At 34.1% G+C, this 27248-nt stretch overlaps 2 protein-coding genes across 3 annotated transcripts in view; both read left to right on the top strand.

Moving 5' to 3' along the window:
* Positions 1-1287: 1287 nt before the first annotated feature.
* Positions 1288-17972, top strand: MUC19 (mucin 19, oligomeric). 2 transcript variants are annotated; one of them, XM_032493304.1, is made up of 13 exons: positions 1288-1558; positions 2634-2666; positions 5687-5713; positions 8757-8939; positions 9337-9519; positions 10226-10408; positions 12292-12342; positions 13343-13402; positions 13975-14203; positions 14954-15071; positions 15520-15580; positions 15801-15898; positions 17761-17972. In XM_032493304.1, exons 1-13 carry the CDS (start codon positions 1516-1518, stop codon positions 17884-17886), a joined length of 1395 nt encoding a protein of 464 aa, XP_032349195.1. In that variant the 5' UTR covers positions 1288-1515; the 3' UTR covers positions 17887-17972. The 2 variants fall into 2 exon arrangements, with proteins under 2 accessions (XP_032349195.1, XP_032349194.1); XM_032493303.1 differs by having other exon boundaries at positions 10223-10408.
* LOC102507673 (apomucin-like) overlaps positions 17922-27248 on the top strand; it is a 37500-nt gene continuing 28173 nt past the window's right edge. Inside the window, exons 1-8 of the mRNA XM_032493808.1 lie at positions 17922-17985; positions 19195-19318; positions 20749-20884; positions 22137-22229; positions 22847-22931; positions 24228-24377; positions 26336-26430; positions 26870-26996. Of these exons, the coding sequence (XP_032349699.1) occupies positions 17922-17985; positions 19195-19318; positions 20749-20884; positions 22137-22229; positions 22847-22931; positions 24228-24377; positions 26336-26430; positions 26870-26996 (874 nt within the window). The remainder of the gene's footprint in view (positions 17986-19194; positions 19319-20748; positions 20885-22136; positions 22230-22846; positions 22932-24227; positions 24378-26335; positions 26431-26869; positions 26997-27248) is intronic.

Here is a 27248-nt window from a genome sequence, read left to right as displayed (position 1 = left end):
GTAGGGAGCACCTGAGTACAAGCATTCGCTATGTCCTGAGGAGGCCCCAGAAGAGGGGGGGAACCACATTTCCTTTAGCTTAGTGGAGACATGAGTGGATAAAGGAAAGTTAGGAATGTTTGTCTATTTTTTTTCCCTTTCTTGAGCTTCTTCTGCCTTTCTGGAGACAATAAACCAAAGATATTTTTCCTCTGACTACTGAAGTCTTTCTTTGGTAGTTACTGGGAGCAGATGAGAAGCAGATGGCATCATCAGAGCTGTGGAGTTGGCCCTTCTGTTTTTCAGGGCCACCTGACCAGTATCAGGGATTCCTCTGTCAATTCTCTCAACCCTGTTCAACACAGACTGGATCTTTTCTTAGAACCTAATTTGAACTTCCACCCTCTACTCTGGAATATCTACATATATAATTCATGGATGATGTTTGCTATTTAACTTAATTTTTGTCCTAAAACATTAATTTTCTGATGTTGCTGTTTCCATGTCTCGTACTTATTTATATATCTGATTACAAAGTTGATGGTAAAATGTATTTTTTTAATGTTCACGGCTTATTTTATTTTAATTTTTATTATTATTTTTTATTGAAGTGTAGTCAGTTACAGTGTGTCAATTTCTGGTATACAGCATAATGCTTCAGTCATATATATATATATATATATATATATATATATATACACACACATATGTTCGTTTTCATAATAGGCTACCACAAGGTGTTGAATACAGTTTCCTGTGCTATACAGAAGAAATTTTTTTAATCTAGTTTATATATAGTAATTAATATTTGAAAACCTCGAACTCCCAATTTATCCTTTCCCACCCCCTTTCCTCCCAGTAATCATGTTTGTTTATTATCTCTGCGAGTCTGTTTCTGCTTTTTAGATAACTTTATTAGTGTCTTCTTTCTTTTTTTCGATTCCACATATGAGTGATATCATATGGTATTTTTCTTCTTCTTTCTTGAGCCATATTGCACTTAATAATGTCTTAGTATGTCTGTATCTGTACCTATACCGATGGGATGATTACGTATTTCTCTAAGGAAATACCTATTAATGTATCAATAACTGAAGAGTTCTTTGTTTCAAGGTAGGTTAATATTTAAAATACTTTTCGTTGTTCAGGGAGAGACAATTACAATATTTAATCAGAGTATTTGAGTTTCTTGAGGTATTAAGACTTTTCCAATGCTTAATAGAGCACAGGACTTCTAGTTCCTGCCTTTGATGTTTGCACAGGGCGGCAAGACGGCAGGGTCTGGATTTGGCGTGAGATGGACTTGATCCAAGGAAGGAGAAGTCACACAAATGAGACACTAAACTGACTTGAGACGGATTTCATCTCTGGTGTGCTTTGATATTTACCTTCGCTCTGTCATCATTAGGTTGACCACACCTAGCCCATGATGAGAGAGACAGAGGGGTCAGTGAGTATAAAAACTCCAGTTAGAGGGGCCCTTGCGGATCTGATTCTCCAGGATGACTGGTCCCCGTTTCTAGGTCCCAAATCACCATGTTTTTGTACTTGGTTGTGGCACTTTGTGTCTTCTGCAAAGGTAAGGGACTAACTGAAAGAATCCTTCCCTGTTTGATAGATCCATGCATATATTTGTTTAAATATTCAGTGTTCTCTATTTCAAATATTTTTCTTGCTGGGAAATCTTTTCTATACCTAAGTGTAGGATAAGTAAGAAAACTAGGTTTTCATTTTATTGGGTATTATTTCAGCTTTAATAAGCTTGCCTTAAGGCGATATCTACATCTATACACTTAGAAATATTAGCAAGTTTTTGATGACTCTGTCTCGAACTTGCATCTTCCTTAAGACTAAAGACTCACACCAGCAATTTCAGTTTTCACAAATCATGAAAGGATCACTAGTTAAAAGACTGGTTCATCACCAAAAGAAAATTTTGTAGGGAGACTATTTCTTAAACTAACAACTTTCCTGGATATTTTAGGAAGTCAATTAATTAATTTCTGAAATCAATTGAAAGATGATATCATGAATTAATGTTAAGTAAAAATTGAGCAAAATATAGAAAGAAAGAAAAAAGCCAGTTCCCTTCAGTGATACAAGGTGAAGGTCTGGCACAAAATGGATATGCATAATCAATTCTGATTTTATTCCCAAGCCATTTTGTCCTCTCCATAGAGTAAAATCTGTACAGTTAATTGCCTTTTTTCCCTTTTCCCTTTTTTGTCTAATTCATTGCTTTTGAATATATTAACCAGAAAATGTTTAGGGAAAGTAAAATCAAGTGAAATTTAGATCAGAAAAAATACTTCAGATTGGCAGCTGTAAAAGGTTTGGATAGTGTGAAAAACAGAAAGTATTGGCTAATACTAGTTTGTGAGTTTCATTTATTTGACTATATATATTCCCAAGAATGCACTGACATTGAAAACTTTGAATATGTTGATAGGTAAATGCATTACTTATACCTATATAGATGAAATTTATTAAAAAGGAAAGCTCCAAAATAATGAATTGATGTAATAAGTATTAGCTATAAAAAGCAGATTGTTTATACTGAATTTTTTAAAAAAAGAATGGAAATAAGAAAATTTCCATTATAAGAGAAGTATAAAATGACCTAAATGTTTTCAACTTTTGTTCACTTTTTATAGATGGGGAAGCCCTATTTTATAGGCTAAACTCAGGTAAGTATCTTTCAGAAATTAATATTTACTTTGAGATATCAAGGTTTATTCTGAGCCTGCTTTTGGAACACAGACATTTTTTCCCCAGCTGTACCGAGATATATATATAATTGACATACAACATTGCATAAGTTTTCAGCATACAGTGTGATGGTTAATTTGATACACCTATATATTTCAGAAAGAGTACCACAATAAAGTTAGTTGACACCTCAATCAACTTACACAATAATAATTGTGTATGTGTGGTGAGAACACTTAAGATCTACTCTCTTAGCGACTTCTAAGTACATAATACAAAATGACTGACTATATTACAACGCTATATATTAGATCCCCAGAACTGATTCACCTTATAGTTGGAAGTTCGTACTTTTTATTAAGACCTTTCAATTTCCCCCACCCCCCAACCTCCTGGCAACCGCCATTCTACTCTCTGTTTCTATGAGTTAGATGTTTTTAGACTCCCCATAGAAGGGAAATCATAGTTTTTATCATTCTCTGACTTATTTCACTTAGCATAACATCCTCAAGGTCCATCCACTTTGCCGTAAATGGTAGGATTTTCTCCTTTTAATGGCTGAATTGTATTCTATTGTGTGTGTGTGTGTGTGTGTGTGTGTATAAATAAAATATTCCATTACATATATATATGGCATATATATGTATATATTGCACTTTCTTTAGCCATTCATCTACTGATGGACACTTAGGTTGTTTCTATGTTTTGGCTATTGTGAATAATGCTGCAATGAATAAGGGAGTGAAGATATCTCTGAGATAGTGATTTTATTTCCTTTGGATCATTATCCAAAAGTGAAACTGACAGGGCATATGGTAGTCCTATTTTTAATTTTTTGAGGAAGCTCTATACTGTTTTCCTTAATAACTGTACCAATTTACATTTTCACCAGCATGGAATACAGAAAATTGATGTATCCAATTTTCACTCATACTTGATTTTGTGAATGAACTACCTGGACGCCTCAGTCATTTATCACACAGGATTGTAAAGTGCTCAAGGAGAGGATTTTGATCTGCTTTTGCTCTGTATTCACAATGCTGAGAACAGCAGCTGCAGTGGGGCTCAGGGTATATTTGTTTTGAATTAATAAAATAATTCAGGATCATTGATAAACAGTTTATTCTGCATACAAAAATTTTCAGTATGAAGGTAACCAAATCCTTTATAAGGTAAACTTTAAACTTCCTGAAATGAACCACAGATAGTCTGTCTTCTTACCCAAGAAGACACGCGACTTCTGAACATAGTGTAACCTTTTTTCGAGGACATCAAAAAAAAAATAAAAAAAGATGCCAGTTATATTATATATCATGCAATGATGCCCTTGGGATTTACTGATATATGTGTGACAGTTGGAAACTACTCTAGAAATGGTTTCTGAGTTTCCATATCTGCTTTTAATTTGCCTTTCTGTCTCCTCACTTCTGTTAACATCTAGCTTTATATCTTTAGAAGATCATTATGTCTACTTATAGCACTCAATTCCAATTCCTACTTAGTGCCTTCAGTCTAGGATGGGATGAGAATATCTTTGATTCCCAGCTCATTAGCCTTGTGTGTGGGGTAAAATTGTGCACTCTGTGTGAAACCCCAGCGATTTTTCCTGATGGTAAAGTTCATGCATGGGTTTTGTGACATCTCTGTTTGTTGCAAGAGGATTTAGGAATGACCCTAGACTGTAACCTACATTTCAGATAGTTAGAATTTTCCAGGCTTTAACCTACATGGGGAATAGGGAATGAGGAATGTTACTGAACAATTTTACTTTAGAGACAATATTACATGTCCCTGAACGGTATCTGTAAATCACGTCTTCTTATCTTTTGGCTAAATATGTATGTGTGTGTGTGTGTGTGTAACTACACACAATTCAATTTGATAACAGCTTATCAGAACACATGGAAAGCCCTTTATCTTTTAAGTAACTCTATTTGCTATTTGTTTTAATTTGCACCTGGAGCTCAGAAATTGATCTGCTGACCACAATAAGTCTTGGGTTTCTTGGAACAATTCCAGTTTCTTAAATTTTATCTTAGTATCAGACCATATACTTTGAATTTTTATTTGAATAATGTAGTCAGTTTGGATTTGTGAATTACGGAGCATAGAGAAGCATTAAAAAATGAAAAAGAAACCTGCAATCCACTGAGTCTCAAAATTAAAATGTTACCCCAAATTTTTGGAGGTTTCTTGAATATGTGATCAATTGGTAATTTGTGCAAAATTCTAATGCCATTGTTAAATATTTTATTTCACATTGTTAATGAGAATTCTTTTGGAGACCACTGCTTTGATGTTCTTGATAAAAATATTTTGATATCTCTAAATTTTACTTAATATCTGTGCTTACATGTAAATTGTGCCACTTGTAAAGTACTCATTCTTAGCGTGAGTTTTTGACTCACAATATAGTTATATTTACCATAGCTTGACACGTTTGCAAATTTACAGGCTATTTATTGAAATATGAAGAAAATTCACCTTGATTCAGATAATAACCCTCAAATCATTTTAAGTTGTATGTACATGAATTTTGGCATCCAGCTGTAAAATAGAAATTTTAGTAGTTTTAAGTAGCCATTTGATTCACATTTAGTAATTTTAGTGTATACAGTATTTTGTCACATGAAAGACTCCTTTAAACTAAAACTTCTGCATTTCACCAACAGAATAATAATGAATGCTTTGAAGCACCTTTTCAGTGCTCTGAGAAGTATATTTTGCTCTGTTCTAATTCATGCATCTAGACGGGCTCTGTAAACTATGTAAAAATGGACTAGCCCAGCCATTCTTCTATATGGAGCTGGCCTGGAGGGGTATAAAGATGCCATGGTCAAGGACGATTACTATATTCTTGCCTGAGTATTGACTTAGTGAGCAGATGTTTGTGGGAACGCCTCTCAGGACAAGAAGTGGCTGTAATCAAGATTTACTTTCTGTTGACAAATCTGCCAGAGAAGCTACTAATGACAGCAATTCTCCCTTTTTCCTTCAGATGATGAAACAGCTGAAAGCGAAGCAGGTAAATTCCTTTTTTTTTTTCTTCTATTTATTCTAAATAACAATAGAGGGGCAGTGCTTCTCTTTGGAGATGGCATATCTTCCATGGAAAAATCATTAAAACATTTAAAATGAAATAGTTTGTACTTATTAGTACAAACAAATACATCCTAGGGTGGTTTTTTGTGTGTGTGTAATCTGAGCCAGACTTTTTAATATTTAATCGGTATTTATGGAGGTAGCAACCTTTGAAATGGAAAATTGCTCTGGTTACTTGTTTTTTAAAAAATTTCTTAAACCTAGGAGAGAAATGTGAATGTAGATTTAAAGTTTTACTTTCCCATATATCTATTGACAGAATATGTTTTTACTTTATATTCTAGGATTAATTTCTTAGTGAGCTATTTTAAAGTTGATCTTAGTGTCAATAGTTTTATTACAGATTCCTTTGGGCAACTGAGTATCATTGACTATGATTCATTATTTCAGTCTAGCAGGAAACTAGGGTGCTATGATCCATTATTTTGTTTCCCTATCAGCCAAATGAAAAAAAAGCTATAGCAAATACGACTACTTTTAGGGAGTTTTTCTTAAATGTAAGAATAGGATTTTTGCTGATATCAGTTTGGCTCAATTTGATTCTGGTCTAATGTACGCAGCAATCAAAATAGCCCAATATTACTTTTATTTGTTTTTTTAGACCTTTCTACAATCTTAATACAATAAAATGTCCTTGGGAAATGCTTTCTTTGAGGTAAAACACAAACTGAAAATAAGCAGCAGGTCAGCTGTCTCCTGGGGACAGCAGTCACCTCTTCAGAACTATGGACAGGACCCATTAGGCTCCGTCATGACTGCAAGAGCGTCTCTACTTCCAAGTGTACAAAATCTGGTTGTGAGTTAGAATAAAGTGGAGCGTGTGGGTCTTTAGCATTCTCCTTTAGTTTTCTGGAGAACCCTCTGAAATTATGAGCAATTGAATTTATTCCTGTGTCTCTCAGGGAACCTCCCAGGTCTTACTGAGGAGGGCCATGAGGGTGTCTAATGCTGGAGCTGCACTGGATGAATAAAAATGCCAAGCAAGGAAGCCCCAGCCAACCACTCAACCAGCCCACGTAAAACTGGATACACTCCAGAGCTCTGTTATCCCCAACAACCATCATCCCTAAATGAGACCAAGACTCACATATTTGAGAAAAAGATCCGTAGGCCACTGTAGGACTTTCTGTTTTTGATATTCATCAATTTTAGACAGCATGACTTGTTTGGCAACATTATTTTTCAAATCCCCTCTTCCACACAGCTCACCCACATTCTCCTCTCTGATCTAGCAATTTTTCTCCAGGGGGTGGCGATGGAGGAACAGAATTCTGTCTATTTATTTTTTTCTACTGCATCCTAAGGGCTGAAGTATAAGCTAACCCATGCAAAATGTATGCAAAATATAGTGTGACCTTACTCTGAAATAGAAAAAATATATTTTACCTATCTTTAAGCTGTGAAGGGGGGGGAACATATTTTATTTATCTTTAAGAACTGTGTAGACAATCTATCTTTAAGCAAGGTAAAAGCAATATATTTCTTGCTTAAGATAAAAGGGTCTCTTGCCAGATTTCACTATGTGATCTTAGACAAGTTATTGAACTCTTTAAAATTTCAAGTTTTGGTCGGGGGGGGGGGAACGGTAGGTAATTAGGAACCTAAGAATTGTGGTCTCAATTTCTGTATGACTTTTGAGATGTTAGCTTTTTAAGTTCTATTACTCCTGTTTGATCTAATTTCCTTGAAAAGGAATGCCAGAATGTTTGCTTTCAAAATTGTCAAAAATCTATATCTGTGGTCAAGGGTCAAGAGGTGATGAGCAGAACAGTAGGGATAACATTTGTTGTAGTGATTTTTCTTTCAAAATGTTTTTCAATATTGTTTTATATTTTCAATAAACAAAAAAGGTGGGGATAAATAGCATTTTATATTTGAAAGGTAAAGTCAGTGAAAGAAGTGAGGGTCAATAAAATACAGTAAATCTAAGTATTTTGGTGTCAGAGTGATTTATCTTAAGAGATGTGGAGATTGGTAGAAGCAGGAAGACCAGCAAGGAGTTTGTTGATAAATCAGTGGGCTTTGGCGCTCACTTCTGTGGCTCAGGAATCTGATCTAGACTCTATTAAGAAAAAATACAAATGATTTACATCCTTTGTTTATTGCTCCTGATAACAGTTTAATTTTCCATTTACTTTTCCATTTGATTTTGGACTTGGTGGTTAAAAAAGAGAAAAGGGTTAATTTGGATTTGACCATGTAATTCTGACTCACATGTAGCTGATGTCAGTGGTCTTGAAAAAAAAGGCTTTGGTAAAAATAAAGTAGGGAGCATTGGAAAATCAAATTCCAGGGGACTAAGGGTTATTCTTTAGGTTGTGTGTATACAAAGTGTTGAGTCATACACTGTATTTAAATATTCCCTGGTGACAATCTTTCTTTTCAATTTTAGCAGACAGCACCAACACAAGAAGAGGGGCTTGGATTTAGTAGCAGTGCCTCTGGAAATTTAGCATTTGGTTTGGGGACATCTGGTCAAAAGGGATTGGAAATCAGTAGAGCTGGTTGGACTGAAATAAACAGTAGGGGATCTGCTGGAGGTGAAGCAAAAGGTTTTGGGTTGGAAGCCCGTAGCTCAGGTATTCCAACTAAGACTCATTCCAGAAAATGTAAAATTATTTAATTAACTAATTGGTTAAAATATTTTTCTTTACATTTAACAATAAACCAATTAATAAAGATGAATTTTAATAACATTTTGGCTTTTCCCATCAGTTGGAACTGGGTCTTTGGTTGGGAACTCACAGCAGGGAAAGGCAATTCTGCATTTGGTTTGGAGCTCCTGGTTCAAGTTTATTTGGTGACAGTGGCATAGTAGCAAAACAGTTGAAGGAAATCGAGTGATTAGGTCTGGAGGATCCACTGCCAGTGATGTAGGTGTTGATATTTCATTTTTTGTGCATAAAAACTTCTGAATCATAAGATGTTTCCAATATATTCTGTGACAATCGTTTAATATTCTGCAGGTGACACCAGTTTGAGAAGTGAGGATACATTTGTTGCTGGTAGCTCTGGAAATCTGAAATTCTATTTAGGGGCTTCTGATCAACAGGGATTTGGCATCAATGAAATTGGAGGGGATGAACTGAGTGGCAGTGGATATATTGGGGCTGGATTCAAAGGCCTTGGACTTGATGCCAGTAATTCAGGTATTACAATAAAGACTCATTCTGGAAAATTTTAAACTAATTAAATTAACTAGTTGAAATACTTTTCTTTAAATAACATTTAACAACAAACTAATTAATTAATAAAGATTAATTTTTAATAACATTTTGATTTTTCCATCGGTTAGAACCAGGTCTTTTGGTTGGGAACTCGGAGCAGGGAAGGGCAATCAATGCTGCATTTGGTTTTGGAGCTTCTGGTTTGAGTTCATTTGGTGCCAGTGGTGTTAGTAGCAAACTAGTTGAAAGAAACTGAGTGGTTAGATCTGGAGAATCCATTTTCAATAATCTAGGTATTGATGTCTTATTTTTGTGCATAAAACTTTCTGAATCATAAAATGTTTTCGATGTATTCTGTGACTCATTTTATATTCTCCAGGTGACATCAGTTTGGGAAATCAGAATACATTTGTTGATGATAGCTTTGGAAATTCGGAATCCAATTTAGGGGCTTCTGAGCAACAGGGATTTGGAATCACTGAAATTGCAGGGGATGGATTGAGTGCCAGTGAATCTGTTGAGGATGGACTCAAAGGCTTTGCCCCTGATGCCAGTACTTCAGGTATTGCATTCAGTCTCTGTTCCTGGGAAATCCAACTGGATGGATTTCAAATATTTGTTATCTTCTTTAATAATATTTTGATTTTTCTATTTGTTGGAAAGCTTGAGTTTTTTGATTTGGGACTTGAAGGAAAGACATTCGAAAAAAATGTTCTGAATCATAAAATTTATTAAGTATATTCTGGTAGGAGTGCTGGTTCAAGAAGGGGTGAAGATGCTGGTAGTAATTTTGGAAATTTGGAATTTGGTGTTTTACCATTTGATGAAAAGAAATTTGGAGGCAGGAGATTGATGGAATGGGGCAGCAATGTCTGTTGGGCCTGGATCCATGAATTTCAGGTTTAATGCTCTTAACACAGGCATTCTACTAACCTGGACTCTTTCAGTGAAATTGAAATATATTTCAAATATTTATTATTGTTAAAATAACAGTTTATTTTTTCTGATAGAGATCAGGATCTGGTTTTCTAACTTTAGAAAGGGAGAAAGGAATGGTTGAACTCAATTTGATTTTGGAGATTCTGGTTCAAGTCGATTTGGTGACAATGGTCACAGTGGGACAGACATAGATAGAAATGGAGTAGGTCGTTCTTTAGGCTCAAGTTTCAGTGCTCTAGGCATTGATGGCTAATTTCTGTGCACAGAACAATTCTAAATCATGGCATGCATTGAAGTAGTTCTCATGACCATCATTTTGTATTCAGCAGGTGGCTCAAATGCCAAAAATGAGAGTGAATATCCTGGTGGTATTTCTGAAGATTCAGGACTCAGTTTGGGGTCATCTGACCAGCAAGGATTTGAAGTCGGTGAAATTGGTGGGAATGGAAACAGTAACAGTGGATCTGCTGGGGCTGAGTACTTGAGTCTTGGATCTGATATCAGTGCCTCAGGTACCCTAACCTGGACTCTGTTCCCAAGAAATCCAAATTATTTTCTTCTTTCTTTATTTCTTTTAATCACAACTTAATTTTCCACTAGGAGGAAACATTTGGTCTTCTGGTTCTGGAAGTGGTGAAGGAAGGAAGGGTACAACTGGACTTGATGTTGGGGCATCTGGACCAAACACATTTGATGAAACTGGCCTTAGTGGTGCAGGCACCTGTGATAATGGAAAAGATGTTACTGGATCTGTTTCCCGTGGCTTAGGAAGTTAGATTTATTTCCGTTAATTAGAAGTTCAGGATTCTAACATACATTTTAAAGTAACAGCGAAAATCATGAATACTCCTAATAACATAAAAAGCAAGGCAGAATCCTGAAATGATGGACAGGATCAGGCAGAAGTCATTTAATATTTGTTGGCATCGGATGTGGAACTAGTTTTGTTGCTGTGGATCTGTTGATGTGGAATAATTTTTGTTGCCTTCATGTGAAATTGATTTGGAGTTGTATAAGGTGAAGAGTAGCAGCTGACTTGTTGGGCTTGAACTTTGTATTTTGGATCTCGTCTTGGTGGCTTAAGTTTTTTTTTTTTTGGCAGATTCATTCCTGAAAAGAGTAAATAAGATGCATCCTTTAAAAAAAATCTGATAAAATTAGTATTTCCACTTAATGGAAACATGAGATTAAATAGTCTTCAAATTTGTGATACACGTTGTTAAAAGAAAAATGATATGGGGACTATTCTGATGCTGCTTGTAATGTTGGAAGGTCTTGGGAACCGATCACAGAACTGTGGACAGTAGGTTCCTTTCTAATGACATAAGTGTTCTGAAAAATATTCATGATTCGTACTTGGAACTTAAATTTATAATTAACACCTTTTTAAGAAATAGAATTGAATTAGTAAGAAATATAAGTGTAGTGTAGTAATGGTTAACCTCAGGCACGACTGACTATGAATGAATCTGTTCTGAAAAGGCCTGGTCACACAGAAATCGCAATTTTGTTTTTTGTTGTTCTTAACCTTTGGACATAAATTTTGAAGTCAAAACTTAATGAAACTGAAAATTTTTTAATTATTCATGATTCATTGCCACTGATTTTGTTTAAGGACAGCTGATACAGGTGGTTTAAGAGACACTGAAATTATGAACCCCGGATCTGCTGCCATTAGCTCAGGTATTCAAATTTAGGTTTTTGTTCCTGAGAAATGTGCTAAGAAGTAATTGTCTCTTTTTCTACTGTGGGGTAGTTACCAATCTGAGATTTTTTTTGGATGTTAGCTTTTGACTGCTTTCATTTTTTCAAATGAGATGATAGACGTTTATTAATTAGTGTTCTCTCTGGTAGTGGATCTAATGGTATTGAATCTAGTGTCTTTGAAATGGCAGGTTCTGGACTTCTTGACATTAATGTCTCTTGACATTAGATACCTTATGATTGAACATCTCAGTTTATGTAGATTGGTGGTTTTAATGCTTTCAGTTTCTCTTAACGCAGAATGCTTTGTTCAATTGACGTCTTGAAATGGCGCCTAGATTTCCCAAATGTACAGTAACAGTTCAAAGTGGGAGCAAGTTTGGTTGAACCTGGAATAGGAGACTTGGAACCCTGTCTGTATAACTCTTTTCTCTTTCCCTGAACAGGTTTTCAGGCAACTGATCTGGAATAAATCAATTTAGTGATGAGGCTTATAATTTTGTTACTTCAGCAGGTTTTTGAGTTAATGATTTTTTTTTCTCATACAGCTTCACATCATTCTAAGTCTGCTAACATGAGCACTGCCGAAATTGGATCGATGGTTTATACATCAGATTTAAATCTTTTTTTTTTTATATTTTAATAAATAAGATTATACCCGGAAACAGCCTAATCATTTTGTATTAAATAGGTGTTACAGGCTCATCTGACAACAGTACTTCTGGACCACTCAGTATTCCAGGTAGTTTGATTTATAACATCCAATGTTTAAAAGAAAAATTTCTGTTGATTATTGATTTATTAGGACTTGATATTATTATGTGTTTCCCATGTGAAATTGAGCTTCTAGGTGCTTCCTCTCTTTGAATATTCAATTTAAATGACCAATCGGGTATCTGAAACAACTTTATGAATAAGAAAGATTAAATTATATTTTAAGAGAACCTAAATAAAACAATACAACTTCTCTTTTATCATTTTAGATATAATATTTAAGGAATGACTTTATAAATAAGAGTTTAATCTGTCTGCACTTAAGTTGAGTGAAGACAACACGTAATAGAGAGGTGACCTCAAGATACACAGTAAATGGCATTGTGAAAAATATTTTAAAATTCTATCAAAATAATTCACTTTTTAAAATTGTTGCTGTTCTATTTTGCTTGCTTTTAGACTTGCTCTAAGATTGCATGTGTTTACTTGGTTACATAAAAGGGTCAGTGCATTAGAAATAAACAATTGTGGGAAACTTAAAGTTTCGAAGTATACAAACTTTTCCCTTTGATGAGGTGAATTAATTTTTTCATATATAGGTAATTGAGTTACTAGTATTATATCGTAGACTGATTTAGTAAAATCAACCTTGGACTTGTTTGGATAGGGTTTTCTGATAAAAATAGGCTACCAAATGCTATTTTTAAAGTTGAAGAAATAGTTTTGTAAGGGATGCCACATATGTTAGTAACTGTACGTGACCCCAAATGAATAAGCTCTAAAAGATTTCTGAACATACTGTGGCTGATTGCTACAAGAAAAATCACGGATTTCAGAGATAATAATGCGTATGACTTTGGCAAATCACAGCTCTCACAAAATCAAATTATACACTTTGGATTAAAAAAAAACCCATTGATGGCCTTCAATATCAACTTTTAAAATTCCCATGTAGAAGACAATATCCTGTGTATTTAAAGTCAATATGTATCTTGAAATTTAAATAATCTATGCATTGTGTTAAATAGAAAAAGGATCCCATATTCCAGAAGCAACCCCGAAATACTCAGAAACAAATGCAATTGTTGGTAAGTAAAAATGACTCTGACTTTTTTTTTTTTTTAAATGACTGATTTCTACCCATATTTCTATGCCTAGGCCAGCCAGTACCTAGTGAGGTTTCAAAATAACCAAAATTTGAAATCAGTTTTAAAAAAATTTCCCATCATCTGTTTTATACATAAACATATACACATACATACATATGTATGGAGAGAAATAATAAAATTCTTTACGCTTATTTAATAGAAATAGTAACTCACTCAGACAACCTTAGTAAGACTATCTCTACAAAAAGCAAAACAAACTAGTAAACGGACCACAACTTCCCTCCACATGGCCCTTCCCAGAGTCAAGACAGTTACCCTTTTCCACTGGGAAACGAGATGTTTTTCTTCATGTTTTGTTTTAGTCGGAATAGCCAACTCTGGGTGTTCCCAAGTTACTTTTAGCACACCTTGCAGTATGTGATAAAGTGTGAGAACTGAACCTTTCAGTGATTTTTTTCTTTTTTGATACATAAGCACTTAAAAAATCAGAGTTAGAAGCTATGCTAATTGTTCTAACTAACGATGAATATTCCACCCTGAATATTTTGTAGGTGAAGCTTCTACGTGGGGCACAGGAGCATACAAAGCTTTCAATGGCCGTGTCTTTTCCTTTGAGTCATCATGCACGTATACCTTCTGCCGTCACTGCATTGACTCTGGAGGAGATTTCAATATTGAGGTCAAGCGAAGCAATGATAGTGAGATTGAAAAAATCGCAGTTATAATTGACAATAACGACATCTCTATTTTTGGCGATATCATTTTAGTTAACGGAGAAAGGTGAATGTCATAATGTTTTGAATAAAGGCTGTAGAATTACTTAAGCAACCCGAGCAAAAAGGAAAAACAAAAGGTTGAATAGGGAAGAGATAGTACTCTTTTCCTGTTTTGGGTGCTCAAGTTGATATTTTTAATAAATTCTTCTTAAATGTATAAGACTTTGCGGTATGTGGGATTGTAAGATATTATATTTATTCCTATAACAAGTAAGGGGAAAAAAAGAGTGGTTCTATTGTTCGGCTATTTTGAGTCTCTAGATTTGGGGCAACATGCATATTCAACAAAACTGTTAATAGGATGTTTCAATTTTCATTTGTATGTTTAACACTAAATACAAATTTGAGGTTTTACAATATATTGAAACTTAGGCCATTATTTTCAGAAGTAGCGATTTGAATTTGGAAGGATGACTATTTCAATACTTTTCAGGATAAGAAAATGAGGCATGATATTCTACTTGCGGACATTTCAAATTATTTCATCATTTTATTCTTACACTGAACCACTTTTTTCTTGTTGGTGCCTCCGAAGCCCCAAGGACCTATTCATTGTTTCTTAGAAGTCTTTCCAAAATTGGACCAATAGCCATTGTGTCTCTTCTTCTGTGATGATCAGAATAAGAAAACTTTAATATTTATTAGCCAGTATGATATTTATTATACTAAATGCAGAAACATGGATTATCACAACAAACACGTCAAATTAATGCGATTCTTACCTTTATATGTACTTGTATTTTGTGCTTTTCAGTGTACAGATACCATATAACAATAAGTTGATTCACATTAAAAAATACGGAGAACATAATGTTCTGAATAGCCGTAGAGGAATCCTGTCTCTGATGTGGGACAAAATTAACAAGCTCTCAGTAAGTCCATCTATGATTTTTCTTATAATCCCGTGCTTTGTGGTTTTTACCTTTGGTTATAAAAATAATGCAATATAAGGAAAATAAGAGCTAACGTTTATTGAGAAATCTCTATGTATTGATCACTGTACTAAGCACTGTCTACTATTTAAACTACCTTTAAGTAGAATGTTATTAATCTTACTTTACAGATGATAGAACTCAGGAAATTCAGACTATCCAAAATTAAATAATTGGCCCAAAGACACACAGTTAGTAAGAGGTGAAGTCAGGACCGTTCCAAATTCTAGATCCAGATCTTTTAGAAAAGGCCCTGTAGTTTATTTCTAAGTAAGCAGCTTAGGCGACATTGAACATGGAGAGCCCCTGTCCTTTGGTTTGGGTAAACTTCATCTTGAGATATTTTCAATATTTTATAAACACATACATGTAATTTTTTTTTTAAAAGCTCACTCTTCACAAGCAATATCCAACTTGTGGTCTTTGTGGTAACTTCAACAGCACTCCAGGTAAGATTTCATGTCAAAGAAAATTATCTCCCCAAAGAAAACTGTAAAGTAATTACTCATATTTAGATAAACCTAACAACTAACAATTTGCATTTGTCTAAAGAATGAGAAATTGTTAAAATAAAAAATATATATTTATATTGTCAAGTCCACATTTATCTTGAAAATAGTGTACGTATATAATGAGTATCTTGAAAACATTGCTTTTTTTTTTTTTAAGGAGACGATATCAATGAGCACATTGCCAACAGTAAAATTCCTGGTAATTGTCCCAATGCTGTTAGTAAAAGCTATGAAGTCTGTGAAGACGGAGTAGAGGTAAGAAACTTAACATTTCATCCAGGAGCAGATTTCAGCAATATTCCCCCTTGATTTCGATTTAGAGAGCCCACATTTTCTTCTAAGCAACTTGTTCTTAGAATTCTGCAACTGCTCCCTCTCCAGTGTCCCTGTGGTCTGTTTCTAAGCTTTAGGCTAGCTGTAGATTCTAATATAAGTGCCTTTTTCCCTAAAACATTATGATGTTTACTATACATCAGTGTAACAATTCTAACTTCCTTAAACGTTTTAGTTTGTTGGTAAACTGAGGCACTTCACCTCTCCATGATTATCTCTTGATGGGGACTGACTTGACTCTTACAGTTTACAAATCAATGTACCGTGTTCCTAAGACCTACTTTCTGCTCTCACTCCCTGAGTTTTGCCCCAGATAGCCAGTCTGAATTGTCACCTCCTGTATACTTGACCTTCGTTTTGAAAAAGTTGCAGACTATCTTTTTGACGATGACCCTTGAAAATAGTCGTCATTTGCTCTGAATTTTCTGCACTTGTGTAATTCTGTTAACGTGGAATTTGATAGTTTGCATTCATTTGATGACTGACGGCATTTTCGCATATTCCTATTCCAATCTAGCACAAAATTCTCAAGATCGCAATATGTGTAGGCGGTATAGGTAGGAGGAGACTTGTGTTTTATGGACAATGGGTGTTGTATTTATAACTGCTTTGTCATCTTCTAGCAAAGCAAATTAAGCCATGATGTTATGAAAGGTCATCTGCTATCTTCCTTGTGAAATGCTCTTTCGTCTTTGTAGTTAGAGTAGCTTTCTGTTTCCTCTGACACCCTATGCCACTCATTATTACTTACGATGAAATACAGCCTATAAACACTCCCCATGTTTTCTTTGCATGTTTCCTATGAGATTCTGAGGCCTGTGATGACAGGGATCGTGTTTTATCTGTTGTGGTAGTTGCACAGTGTGTGAGAACTTACTTCTATTTGCTCAGAAATGTTCGTTGAATGAATATATGTTAAAGCCAACGCAAATTTAGAAAGAACTTACCGTGTGCAAGACACTGTGTTAAGCCTAGAGATCACAAAATTCTATTTCTTGCCCTACAGGAACCTGCACTCTAGTGAGAAAGTTACACAAAGAGTCATAGATAAAAAACAACCCTTGAAGATTTCATTTCACTTAATTTTATATGTCACTTGGAGAAGGTTATCAGTGTTCCTAGGGCTTAATTGGTGCAAACCATGCATTTGCTTGCCAGTAGCTTTTATATTTCTCTGAAAACAAACATAGTTAAGATAGAAAACAGGTATGTGGTAGTTAAAATATGTTGAAATTTGAACTTTTTATGCTTGATAATATGTGTCTTTATTTCCTTCACCAACAGGGGAACAAATATGTTGTTTCAGAGCAAACACTCATGGCCCCCACCAAGGAAGCACAGAATCACTCTGTTTCATGTTTACCCATCAAATACAGGCAGACTAACAGTTGGAAGGGCCTATATCCCTCTGTCTATTGTGGTATCAATCATTCACCACCCTGATCTCTGGCATCAGCAATCTTTCCTTTTCTCATTCTTTCTATTTTCTTGAGTTCTAAACTTCATGTCACTTTTAGAGAAAGTTTTGATGAGTTTGGTACAACTTTTGAAGTTGTATAGCAATCTGAGATGCCAGAGGTGAAGTTTTCCCTTAGGAGTCACTGTACCAACGTGATAATTCAGAGCTCTCCATTTCAACCCGTGTTCAACAACTCTCCCTGTCAAAGCCATGCGATATTGTGTAAAGAAAAAAAAAAAAACTTCTGAATTTATCTTTCCTTGAATAGTCACTTGATTCTTCATTTTTCTTATCTTTTAATAAAACTTTGTGCTTTATTTTGTAGTACTGTGACAAAATTATTGGAACCTACTTTGAGCAGTGTGGGAAGGTTAGCGCTTTATCCAATGACTACAGAATGATCTGCATCAGCGAGTATTGTCAAAATAGAGACAAAAATTCCACGTGCTGACACTTACTCAGAGCTGTCCCGCCTCTGCGCTTCAGATGGTCCTGGCACCTATGAATCCTGGAGAGATGATTCCGATGTGGTTTGTGGTAGGTTTTAGACGTATTACAGATTCCAAATCAGGACGTCTCCACAGTGCTCTAAAGTTGAGCCATGTTTCAAAGTAATCTTCTCAAATGCCTGTTGCCCTGGAAGGAAACTTAGAGGTGATAGTCTTGTCTCTGACGTGTACTTATGAGGAAACTGAGGTTCATTTTGTGGCGTGACATTGCCACAAGTGCTTTGTGTTAAGATCTTAATTAGGGACTTTATACCCTATAATCAGTAAAACTCACTGGGAAAAGTGAATAATTCTGTAAAATTGTAAAAACTCTATAAAAATAGCTGAACAAGTTATCAAAAGTATGTTGGTTTTTTCCATTCTAAAAACTAAAAAACATAAATGAGTTTCATACAGATATAAATATAGTTTCCATGTATACTTAACACAATCTTTGTAAGTTAAAACACAAGGAGAATATCAATTTCAAAGTAAGATAAAATGATTTTATATAATATACATTTCCTCCAAATTAATATTGTATCTTAAGATAATGTGGTGCATAGGAAATTGGCATAATTTAGTTACCTAGTATCTTAAAAAACTGACCTATATCTTGAAAATTACTCAAGGAATCCCATTTGAAAAGATCCCCATTAGAATATCATGTATGTATCACATTCATTTTCCTCTAATTTCCATATATACGTATTTGTGTATTTCTCCAGAAAAACCGACATGCCCAGAAAACCATATCTACAAAGAATGTGGTCCCTCAAATCCTGCAACTTGTTCTAATGTAGCTCCTTTTCAAGACATTGAATGTGTGAGTGGCTGCACCTGTCTAGAAGGTAATAGTATTTATACTAAAACAGTTGAAAATGAAGTGCCTCAGTTATAGTGGGACTCTTGTTTCTAACAAGATATTTAATGAATAAATTATTATCTATTCATAATCCATCCGTCTAGAAAACTGCAGGGGAGGGGAAGAGAGACTTTATCATGTTAATGTGCATTTGTATCTCTACAATATCTGAGGGCCATGGTCCTACACAGATGATCCACTAGTCCTATATTGGGCTCAACAGGACTGCTCCGTGGCTCAGACAATTATCTCCACTCTTGCCAGTTCTTGCTTAAATAGAAATCATCATTTTAAGTACATGTTTACACTTGAAAGGACGATCTCAGAAGTGATTTCACAATCCGTTGCTTGAGAATTGACTGAGCTTTGTATAGCTTTGAGATTAATCTTATATGATGTATTCTAGGCTATCTATTGGATGACATTGGAGAGAAAGGGAAATGTGTGCTGAAGGCTGACTGTCCCTGTGAATCTAATGGAAAAGTGTATCAGGCAGGAGAAGTCCGTGAAGGTCCTTGTGGTTCGGAGTGGTATGTGTGTACTTTCTGTCTGCATTTTACTGATAGTGACGTCATACAAATATTTTAATGTAACTTAAAATAATTCTTAAATCCACACTTAAAAGAAACGTTTCAGAAGCAAAAAGCAACCTCACTGCATTTTCTGTGTTGGTACGCTTTCTTATTTGAGGAAAGTTTAGTGTGTTTTATGTAAAGTAGATGAGTTTCTGTGTATCTTTAAAAGATAATATTTTTCACTAACTGAAATAACATTTTGAATAGTAAACCAAATTGGTGGTTGTAAAGAATAATACAAAAGTATGGTTATAATAATAAAACAATAATTATGCTAATTGCCAAGAATATTTAAAAATATTCAATTAGAAACAACCCAACACTTTTCAAATAATTTTACATGTGGCTACACTGGTGAAGATATATTTAATCCTGAGTGGATTTTAATGTGCTGAAAGTTAGTGTAGATTATTTCTCTTTTAGTTAAATAGCTTGATTATTCATTCTGAATTCAGGAACAATGTGCTGACCAAAGAGATTTCTTTATTTCTCAGTATGACTTTTCTCTGAAACTTCAAATGTCTGCAAGATTCCAAAGGATTTTCTAGAAATGTACTGTTTCCTTGTGGGGAAATAATCTGACTCAGTGAAAACTAATATATTATTTATACTGTAATATTTTCTTGATAAATAGGCAGTGTTCCATTAGTCTGGTAATAATATATTAATAATAATTATGAATAACAAGAGCTGTGATTTATTGAATGTGGATAGCAGTGCTGTCCAAGAGAAATATGATGTGAGCCACAAATATAACACACATAAATAATTTAACAGTTTTTAGTGGATGCATTTTTAAAAAGCAAAAAAGAAACTAAGTGGAATCAAGTATAACCATGTATTTTACATATCCAAAACACCATCATTTCAACATGAAATTAGTATAAAACACAGAGAGTTTTTTACAACCTTTTTTCGTATTAACTCTTAGAAGTCTGTGTGTGTTTTACATTCATAGCAGGTCTCAATCTGGACTGGACTGACTAGCCACATGTCACGTAATCAATAGCCATACGTCTCTATACTATATTGGGCAATGCAGGTCTACAACGTGACACGTAGCAGGTGTTTTAACAGTAATAGTGAAATGTGTTCTACTCAAACAACCCCCTGAAATTCAGTTTACAAGTTTTTATATGTTTAATGCAGGCAGACATTATTATTTAAGTCGATAGAATTAGAATCTTTTAAAATATGAGGATACCGCTGTCAATGAGACATTTTATCAGAGTTGAGATGTTGCGTAGGGAATGAAGAAGATGGTCTAATAAAGCTTGACTAGATGTCTTAGGTTAAGCTGTAATTTTTTAAATGTTTTGTTATTTATTTTCATCATAGAGAAAACACAATCGATGACCTTTAACATAACCATTGCATTTTAACAGCACGTGCCAAGAAGCAAAGTGGTCCTGCACTGAACTGTTATGTCCTGGAAGATGTAAGGTGGAAGGAAGCTTGATTACGACTTTTGATGGTGTTAAATACAACCATCCTGGAAACTGTCACTATCTGGCTATCCACGTATGTAATAGTCTAGAACACCTGAGAAAGCTAATACAGACACCAAAATATTTTTCAATCAGCTTAGAACACTATCTTCTACTTAATTTACCATTTTAAAAAAATAGCAGACAGCCCTTCAATTATTGGTTATATATTTCAGTATCTGTTTTCTGTCACATATTGACACTGACAATCAGTATTACCTGCACTCCCTAGAAATTCCTTGCTAAACAAAAGCAATCTAAATCCCTTTATAACTAATATTTTTCTGAATACACTGGAAAAATATTTCCTTTTTCTACTTTTTTTGCATGTGCTCACTCATGCCGCAAGTGAAAGTATCTTTCACTTTCCACATGGCATCTTCCTCTTTCCTTATTACTCTTTTACATTTAATTTATTTTTTATAATACAATAGCACCATTATGATAGAGGCTGTCCTTACATTTAAACTCTTTTCAGTGCTAACATTTTAATCTACATTTCAGTAAGAGGAGGATTCCATTTTGTAGCTTGTGCCTGTAGCTAGCAGGAGAATAAGCAATTTTACTTAATCTTCCTGGAAAGGAAAAGTGATAAGCAGAATTTGTGGCTCCTAAAGAGAGAGATGTGGGTCAATGTGCAGGAATCTGAAAAGTATAGTTGCTAAAAGTCAGTTTTCCAAATCTTCTTTCCTTCTTTGTATGCCCCTCACATAATCCATGAGGACAGGGGACGGGCAAAGTGAGAGGGAAACATATCCAAATATGTGGTATATTTGCTTCTTATAGAGTAGATATTCTTAGATCTTGAAGTGATAACTGGAAGTCAGCGTTGGATGACTTATGTTATGGGCTTACAAATTAAATACCTCTCTCATTGGATTTAAATAGATGTTATGGATTGTCCAGTGAATAAACAAGCTATATTTTATGTTTAGTTTCTTTATTATGAGGCTAAATCCTGTTAGTCTCAATAACTCTGCATAATTCCCCTGGAGGAGAAGACAAAAATAAAGAGAAAAGAGAAAAATGATGACTGTGAAAATCCACCAGTTGTAGATTACATAGGTATAACTTAAGCAAGATGCTTGGACCATCCGTAAAGCACTTGGCCAACACTAGACTGCACCATTAGCTGAACTAGGCTTCTAGTTTCAGAGCAGATGGATTGTATGTAAACCTTTTGCACACTGAAAAGACAAACATGCATTGTGGATGAATCACATAGTAATGGCATGTAATCCATGACATTTCAATAAACATTTAAATGAAATGCATTTTTTATACAGGACGAAGACTGGTCTATTAGCGTTGAGCTTCGTCCATGTCCGAGTGGTCAGTCAGGAACGTGCTTAAATAGTGTTACACTCCTCTTGAATTCGGTAAGTAATCAGCTTCCTAAAGTTTATTCAGAGCAAAATCAAATCAATTACTTCACAAACTGAGAATTTTTGAGGTTAGAGAAGAGAGGCTTTACTGTGTAAACTAAAAGCATAAATAAGACTGATAAACCCATGGAGGGGCTGGATAGTTCCAAGGATTCTTAGGTATACCCTAGGCATACAGCTAATGTGCTAATCACAGATCAACCTCATGTGCCTATTAAATTATTAAACTCTGTGAACCATTTAAGAAGGCAACTGTATTTATTTAGACTGTCATGTATTTGGAACTGACATTTTAATTGGAGATGACCTAAATAGGGAGGGTGGCCACCTAGCTTGGTCTGTGATACTTATAAGCCACTTGACCTTTGGAAATCCAAGGTCCCTTCTTGAGTCTCAGTCTCCTCATCTACACGTTAGAGATGAAAAGTCCTTTATAATCTTGCTCAAAGAACTGGTATAAGAAATGCTTTAAAAATGTTCTATATTTTAGATATTTATAAATTAATCCAATAAAATTAAACATTTTATGACACATTTCAGTTTCATATATTACACTAAAATGAATGAATATTGTAAATTAATATGAACTAACAATGTGCTTTAATTATTAGTCTGTTTCAGTTGACAAATATATATTCAATAGAGATGGAACAGTCACAAATGACAAGATTAGAAATCAAGGTTATTACTATTCAGGTAAGTTTAATAATATCATTAAAAAACAAACATAAAGTACATTAATTTATTCAATTTTTAAGATAGTAAACGTTTCTGCTTTTTAAAATATATAAAGTATAAAAGCATTTTAAGAAATAAAAACTGTTTAATATGTTATTATTGCTATTAATGTTAAAATTATTTTAACAGACCAAATACAGATCTTCAAAGTATCTTCCTCATACCTTCAAGCAGAAACATACTTTCATACAAAAATACAAATACAAATTGCTCCTGTGATGCAATTATATATTTCCATGCCACCCAACCAATTCACAGACACTGTAGGTAAGTCCTCTAGGTATGTTTTTATTTCCAAGTCTCTAATGTGACCATCATTTATTGCAACTTTCAATTGTCTCAATTAATGACATTAGGATCATAAAGCATGTTTACTTAATCTTCCTTTCCACGTTGCAGTAAAATAATTATGACGTACAGTGAAGACAGCTTTATTTATTACAAAATCTTTTCCAAGTGATTTTCAACAATTTAACCATTTTAAGGTCTTTAAATTAGGTGAGATTTAATAATATATTTTATATATCACTTTGATAATGTACATTATATATCACTGATAATATATCACTCTGCTGTATATCACTTTGCTATATGTTACTAAAGTTTTGCCCTGTAGAAGAATAAATGAAAATATTAGAGACATAAATCTTTAAAAAAATCAAGTTTCAAACACAAGCTACATAATAATTTGCCTTTCTACTGATATATTACATGGTCATATCTTTTACTGAGTTTTTCTATCAAAGAAATGAGCTCTTATATACTGTCTTGAATGTCAAAGCAAAAAAAATAATAGAAATCCCACAATTACTCATTTAGAACAATCTAAGCTTTTGTAATATACTTTCGCTTAAGAAGGTGACTTTTTTATGCATAGGAAAAAATGTAATTCATGGGTCATAAGAGTCCAGATAAGATAGACAGATAGCCCTTAACATAATTCACCTCTCCAGGCCGAAACTGAAAATTCGCAGTCATAAAGCATGTTTCCTACAATGTTGTCAAAGGAGGTTAAGTTACAGCAACAAACAGGAAAAACATAATATTCAAGTCAGATGTTCTTTCAGTGCTCATGTGACTACAAAAGGGGGTAGCAATCTGAAGTGTCATGAAATTTTACTTGTATGTGTAAATACTAACTAAGACAATTCTCAGGTGTTTTCTACATGTTTTGATTTGAGCAAAGACCTGAATATGAATGCAAAAAGTTGAGTGGTTGAGAGGATGTTAAAATTTGTTCTGTGCTCTACACAGGACTCTGTGGTTCCTACAACAACAGAGCAGAGGATGATTTCATGTCAAGTCAGAATATATTAGAGAAGACATCTCAGGCGTTTGCGAGTTCTTGGGAAATGATGTCCTGTCCTAAAGGAAGCTCTGCTTCATGCATCAGCATAGAAACAGGTAATGTTAACTGAACATCAGGTTCTGTAGTCAAAAATTAGGTGCTAGGAATTATATGCTTATCCTGGTAATAGTATGGGACTGTCAGGTAATCCTGGTTTTAGCAGTGTTTGTTGTACTGACCCAGTTTTATAGGGAACAGCGGAGAAACTGTCTAGCTGGCTGAGGACACTCTCAGAAAACACGTCTCTCATTAGGGAAGGGAGGAAAAAGACACAGATGTCTTTTTCTATACCAACTCTTCCTCTTTGTACAGTTTTCTCCATAGTTATGGAACAATAGGTTTAGAAGAGACTTTACAGATCACTTAGTTTATTATTATTTGTCTTTAATTTAGTGGTGGAAGTGATCACCGGTTGGAATAGCAAGCCTCACCCAAACCGTGAGACACGACGATACTGCCATAGCTAGATCCAGGTCTCCTAACCACTGTTATCATGTGTATTAGTTATAAACTGTACACCTGTATGATTCAGCTCATGTTTTAGCTGACTAAAGACTTTCATACATTTTAGTTCAGTTAATTTCCACAGAGACTCGTGAAGGACATGGATGATGTTATGACCCCCACTGATGTAAATGCCCATAGTGGAGATTAGATATAGTGTTCATAATAAGGTGTAATTCAAGTGTTTTGAGTCTAAGTCTTGCTCTGATTGTTCGCAGTATTGTTGATTTTATTACACACTTCATTTTATGCTGCTTCTGTCATAAATAATGGAATGTAGTGGAAGGTAAGTTAAAATATATCATGTTGCTGTGTTAATTAGATTTCTATGTTAATCTGCATATTTGAAAGAAATGTCTGATCAGCTTATAATAACATTTAAAAATACTAAAGCAATTTCTTTGGTAAGTTTCATGTACTTGTTTTGATTTGAAAGATGAGTTGATAAATGCATTTATATCAGCATGGTGATACATATTTCAGGGTTTTAATTGTCATTATCTTGTTTTGTGGGTGTTGCAGTGAAAACAATTAAAATGAGAATAGGTGAAAAGAATGTATATCTTATAAGAAACCAAGCCAATTTATGTGAAGTAGACTATATGTTGATACTTCTGAGAGGTATATAAATTAACTTTCTCAATTTTCAGTGTTTTATATATACTTAACAAAATAAAATACAGAAAATTAAACTATACTTCAATAAGCTGTTAACAATGTTTACATAAAAAGTGGTAATACCTGGTTAAAAGTTTGTCAAAATTTTAGTAATAATTGGCCTCAATGTCCTTTTAATAGATTTAGTCATCTTCCTTTATTGATTCCTGGTGGCAGTAACTTTTAAAAGCCAATCAACAAACAGTTAAAAAAAATTTGAGCAATGTTTGTCCTAGTTATGGTCATCAAATTAAAGAATTTGCAAATCATTGAACAAAACATTTTTTACTTAGGTGCTATTTTTGTGACTTTTTTTTTCTATTAATTTACAATGAGACTAGTTATTTATAAACCAACCATCAGTTAAGGCATTAAAAAATAAAATCAGTGTATTTGAATTATTGATACTGGTTGTCATAATGTATGACCTTCAAAAATACTGATCTGACCTTCTGGGGTGACAGTGGCGAGGTGGTGGTGGCTTCATTCACCAACTTCTCATAATTCAGACATAAATATCTGTTTTAAATTAAAGGACACCTAAATGAATAATCTGGTCCCTTTATTCCTATATTCCTATTTTTATATAGAAACTGCATTTCCGAAGATTAACTGATTAAATACTAAAGTCCAAAGCTAATACAGATTTGCCTCACGTTGTTTCTGATTATATCCTGCTACTTTTGTATGTAGTGATAACAAATTACAGCAAAACACCCTAAAAACACACAATTGCTCTAATAAGGACAGAACTATTATAAATAGTTATATATAATAAAAATTTATACCTTCTCTTTCAGCTAAAAAATTATGAAATTTTGATCTAATTTGGAGTGCATTAATTTTCTTCCAGAAAGGTTTGCTGAAAAGCACTGTGGAATTCTTCTTGATTCAAGTGGGCCCTTTGCTTCCTGCCATCCAATTGTGAATCCTAAATTGTACCATGAGGTATGTGAGGGTCTAACACTAACAGTTTTTTTGAGAAATATTTTGATGATATTAAAAGAAACATGTAGATATTAAAATTTTTCAAACAGGAGCCATTGTCAGTAGATTAAGATATACGTTTAAATTTAACATTGGTTTCTACTTATTTTAATCAATTGTTATACACACCAACTTAAAAAGAAAGATACTATAAAATAACCCCACCTGAGAAAAATCTTCAATAAGTTTCTCATTCTGTCTTTTCTAAGTTCTTTGAAAACTCAATTAATAATTGATTTGTTATTTGGCATTTTTTTGAAAAGAAATAAGTCCGAAAGTTTCAAGGACAGATTTTTTTTTTCCGGGGACAGAAGTGGTCATGAACCAATCATTCTACCCAGTCTACATGTTCTTCTGAATAGTTTCATAATGTAACATAAATTTGTTTCTTATTTTTAAGGAATGCAAAAAATACACTTGTACTTGTGAAAACAGTCAAGACTGCCTGTGTACAATTTTAGGCAACTATGTGAAAGCATGTGCTGAGAAGGAAACTTACATTGAAGAATGGAGAAACGGACGATGTGGTGAGCAGGAGAGAGGCTTTAGATAAACTACTTTCTTCTCAATTTTACAATAGAGTGTGTGTGTGTGTGTGTGTGTGTGTGTGTAGTTTAGGCACATGCGTTAACAGATTTGTACTTGCTTCTTTCAAAGGTAATTCTCTATTTTTTTTTAAAACATTTGTTCAATCCTTGCATTTTCACTTTGTGATTTATTTCTTTTTTCTTGATTTCCTATATTCATACTTAAATAAGAACAGAATATACATGCATTTT

The sequence above is a fragment of the Camelus ferus genome, chromosome 12, assembly GCF_009834535.1.
Source record: "Camelus ferus isolate YT-003-E chromosome 12, BCGSAC_Cfer_1.0, whole genome shotgun sequence".
Taxonomy (NCBI): Eukaryota; Metazoa; Chordata; class Mammalia; order Artiodactyla; family Camelidae; genus Camelus; species Camelus ferus.
Note: the sequence above shows the minus strand (reverse complement) of the source record. Positions and strands in the feature narration are given on the sequence as shown.